The sequence below is a fragment of the Pyrus communis genome, chromosome 2 (assembly GCF_963583255.1).
Source record: "Pyrus communis chromosome 2, drPyrComm1.1, whole genome shotgun sequence".
NCBI classification, from domain to species: domain Eukaryota; kingdom Viridiplantae; phylum Streptophyta; class Magnoliopsida; order Rosales; family Rosaceae; genus Pyrus; species Pyrus communis.
The window spans coordinates 3,237,216-3,241,615 of record NC_084804.1 but is presented as its reverse complement, the minus strand read 5'-3'; the positions used below and the strand labels follow the sequence as shown (position 1 = coordinate 3,241,615).

Genomic DNA, 4,400 nt, shown 5'->3' with positions numbered 1-4,400 from the left:
CCTGGGTGATGTGGGATGTCACAGAGATGGCCTAAGTTCTCTTCTTTTCCACCCACCAAGACCATCTACAATCGAAGGGTCCAGAGAGCCAGAGGGCTGAAAATAACCCGAAAACCGTTTCTAACCGAGAGCTAGGCCAAAGGGCTTTAGGGCCCCATTGGACAAAAAATGGCCAAATGACCAACTAGTTGGCCCAATCCAACCAAACATTGTGGCGGCATATAAAGTGAGTTACACACCGGCAACAACTTTATCACGCAACAATATTTAAATGCCGCCACTATGACATTCCAAGTGCGAAGGAAGCCTCCCAATACTCAAATAGGGTTTTTTAAGTTGGGTAAAAACCACCGTAAATCTCATAACTAGAGAGAATGGTCAAAGCATTTAAACCTGGAACCGAGTCGCAGGCTCCACACAGCACAGGTACAATTGCAGAACAATTTCACGGAAATTCGTTGACAAAAGTGAAGTAGGAGGTTGCTACAAGTGTTTGCTCATACAAATCACCTGAGTGATTTCACGCGAAAAATCACAATCATTAAACAGTTTATACATCACTTTCACCGAGGTCTCTCAATGCAGACAGATTGCAGAGGAAGGAGGGCACGTTACTGCTTAAGCTTACAACATGATAATTCTGGCGGTTAAAAAATATACAGTACGGAACAATTTAACCCCCCTCGTAACTTTTACCCTTCTCTGAAGTAATTCCTCTTCATCTTCTTCCCGTCCTCTGCTCTCCGAAGACCAAAACCCTAGAGGAGGGTGAAAATGATATTTGGGAAGTCGGATTTTAGGAAGCTTCAAAAACTGGAAAAATAAAGCTTAACATATAAACTTCCCCCATATCTCATTGCTTTTTCGCAACGAAACCATATGGACTTCTTTCTTACTTCTCAAGCTACGCTTCCATGATCTGAGACGTCTTCGTAGTAATAGGGTGTCAATTTACCCTCCTTTTTAGCAGCCTGGGGATGTTTCTCTGTGCCAACTTCTTGCAACAACTTCACTACTCGTCTCATTGATGGACGATTAATCGGGAGAGGGCTGGTGCAAAGGAGGCCAATGTTGAGGACCTTGCATACTTCTTCCTTGTAACAAGACTCAAGTTTTGAGTCAACCACATTGTCTACTCCTTTCTGATCCAATGTGGTGCAGACCCACTTCACCAAGTCGTTTTCTCCAAACTCTGGATCGACTGGGAGCCTCCCGGTCACCAGCTCCAGAATAACCACACCGAAACTGTATATATCGCTCTTCTCATTCACTCTGAGAGTGTACGCATATTCTGCAACAAGATTACATTTACAGGATTAGAATAGCAGGGTAAAAATTTAACTAATGTGAGTTGATATTGTGAAATTTCAGTGTCAAAAGCTGTACTTTCCACAAGAACATCAACATACAAGACAAATTCAACTCAACTTAAACAGTGATTTGAACAAAAATTTGGTTAGGGAGAAACTTTCTGACTAACCCGGAGCAATGTAACCACAAGAACCTGCAATGATGGACATGGATTTAAGTCCTTTCCCAGTTACATCAACCTCCTTGGCTACTCCAAAATCCGCCACTCGCGCTCCAAAATCCCCGTCCAATAATATGTTGTTTGATTTCACATCTCTATGAACAATCGGAGGAACACAATCATGGTGCAGATAAGAAAGCCCCTCCGCTGCGTCTAGAGCTATCTTAAACCTTGTAGGCCAATCCAGCAACCCTCCTTTGCTGCTATGCAATAAATCACCGAGACTACCATTTTGCATATACTCATAAACCAAAAGCTTGCAGTCCCTAGCAGTGCAACAGCACCAGAGCTTCACAATGTTCTTGTGCCTAATCTTCCCCAGAGTGTCTACCTCCGCCTCAAAGCCATCGTCTCGCACCCAAACCTTCTCAACATCTTCTACTTCACACTCCTTTACTTTCCCTCTCCATAGCTTCTTTACTGCAACAACCTCTCCACTGCTCAGCACAACCTTGTACACCTTCCCCGACGCCCCGCTACCAATCACATTATCTTCATCAAGGCAATCCAAGATCTCATACTCACTAAAACCCAGTTTGTGAAACGACATCAGCGTCCATTTCGATTTGTCTATTGTTCGCTTCACCTTCTTGAAGTTCTTGTACTTCAAGTAAAACCAAACCACGCCCACAACAAATACTAAACCAGATAGAATGAACATGCACCTAAGCAACCATACGTACCCCTGACTTTTAACCTCGGCTCTGCTATCACACAACCCATCCAAATCTCCACAAAGACCAGGATTCCCCAGAAAGCTATTCCTATAAATTTCCTTAGCAAAAAGGGGAGGAAGCTCACCTGAGAGCCGATTGTAGGACAAATTAAAAACATTGAGCTTCATATTCTGCAACCCAAATGGGATTTTCCCGGAAAATCGATTCCCGGAAAGATCAAGGTAATTAAGGACGGACAAGTTCCCAATTCCATCTGGGATTTTCCCGGAAAGTTGGTTACTTGCCAGATTGAGCTCGTTTAGTTTCGTCCAAGATTGGATCCCAACTGGGAGCTCACCGGAGACTTCATTGCTGTGAAGGTCCAGAGTCCCCAGCTGCCCAAGTCTCACAATGCCCTCCGGCAACGGCCCACTGAATTTATTGTCACCACCAGAAAACTCCATAAGATTCTTCACCGACCCAATCTCCTCCGGTATCGGACCCGAAAACTTGTTCTTCGCTAGGATTAATAGCGAGAGGTTCGTGGCTCCGGCAATGCTCTTCGCTATCGGCCCAGAAAGCTCATTCTCAGCGAGCTCCATCAAGTAAACGCGCGGCAGCCCCCAGAAGCCCACCGGAACTTCCCCACTTAACCTGTTGTGACCCAATCGGACCCGGGCCAAGCTCTGGCACTCGCCCAACCTTGCCGGGATCTCGCCGGAGAACTCATTGTGTAGCATTAGAATCTCTTCCATTTGTCCCTTCTCGCACAGACTCGCCGGAATGGTGCCCGTGAACTGGTTGCTCGACACATCAAACCACTTAAGCGGCGAGTTCTTCCCGAGATTTTGGGGCAGCTCGCCGGAGAGCTTGTTTCGGAAGAGCCTGACCTCGTACAAGTTGGGCGAGTTGGCAATGCTCGCCGGCACGCTCCCCTCTAAGTTGTTCTCGTAAAGGTTGAGACTTTCGAGCGGTAACCGGCAGAGCTCGTCCGGAATCTGCCCGCTCAGCTGGTTCATGGACGCGTCGAGAAGTCGCAGCCGGGTCAATTTCGACATTCCAGGCGGCAGCTCGCCGGTTAATGAGTTGTTGTAGAGCTCAATCTGGACGACGCTGATCAGCTCGCTGAGCGACGGCGGAATCCGGCCGGTTAAGCCGTTGATGGCGAGGTCCAAATCCTTGAGGTTTTTGAGTTGACCTAGCGAGTCGGGAATCTCGCCGACTAGGTTGCACTCGGTGAGCCAGAGGACCTCGAGGTTCGTCAAATTGCCGAGCTCCGCCGGGATCCGACCCGGGTGAAATGGGTTGTAGGAGAGGTTGAGCATTTTCAGGGTGGAGATGTTGCCGAGAAAGGGCGGGATGGTGTTTTCGATGAGATTGTAGACGAGAGAGATGACCTCGAGTTTCTGGAAGCGGCCGAAGGAGTCGGGAATTGCTCCGGAGAAATTGTTTCCGCTGAGGTCAAGGTATTTGAGGTTGGGTAGGTCGGGGAGGGTGGCGGGGAGGGCGCCGGTGAGGAGGTTCTGGGCGAGGTCGAGGTGCTCGAGAGTTTGGCACGTGGAGAGGGAGGGAGGGAGGGTGGAGTTGATGGAGTTGTTGTAGAGGGAGAGGTGGGTGAGGTTGGGTAGGCGGCAGAGGACCGTGGGGAAAGGGCCGGCGAGGTTGGCGCTGGGGAGGTCGAGGGAGCGGACTACGGAGGAGGAGGAGGAGGCGTCGTTGCATGAGACGCCAAGCCAATTGCAGGGGGTGGAGTCGGCATCGTTCCAGGAGGAGAGGGCGGAGTCGGGGTCGTCGAGGGAGAGCTTGAAGTGTTGGAGGTAGAGGCCTTCTTGGTTGAGGGAGAGGGTGGCGGGGAGTGGCGGCAGCAGCAGGAGGAGGAGGAGGGGGAGGAAGAGAAGCATTGTCGTTCGTGTTGTGATTTTGCTTCAAGAGGGAGGGGGGAGGTGAGGAGTGTTCTTGGGGTGAATAATATTTGGGGGGTGTTGATATACGTGAGATTTTTAGTGAAAGAGTGGGAACTGCTAGAAAAATTATGAGTGCAATTTTATTTTATTTTCATTGTCTATGAAGGCATTTCAACATAACGGAAATGCTAGGGAAAATTATGTTTTTAGATATATTTTATAATTTTATGATGTAGCGGTTGATCGTTAAAGTATTTTTTTTATATTATTGTAAAAGAAATTTAATTATCAATCAGCACATTATGTGAT

At 48.0% G+C, this 4,400-nt stretch overlaps 1 protein-coding gene across 1 annotated transcript; it reads right to left on the bottom strand.

Annotated features, from left to right (window-relative positions):
• Window positions 1-383: 383 nt before the first annotated feature.
• On the bottom strand, window positions 384-4,122 carry LOC137725236 (receptor-like protein kinase HSL1). The gene is made up of 2 exons (XM_068463862.1): window positions 1,481-4,122; window positions 384-1,291 (listed from the first exon to the last, which is right to left on the bottom strand). The coding sequence occupies exons 1-2, from the start codon at window positions 4,086-4,088 to the stop codon at window positions 900-902; spliced, it is 3,000 nt and encodes a 999-aa protein (XP_068319963.1). The 5' UTR covers window positions 4,089-4,122; the 3' UTR covers window positions 384-899.
• Window positions 4,123-4,400: the final 278 nt, after the last annotated feature.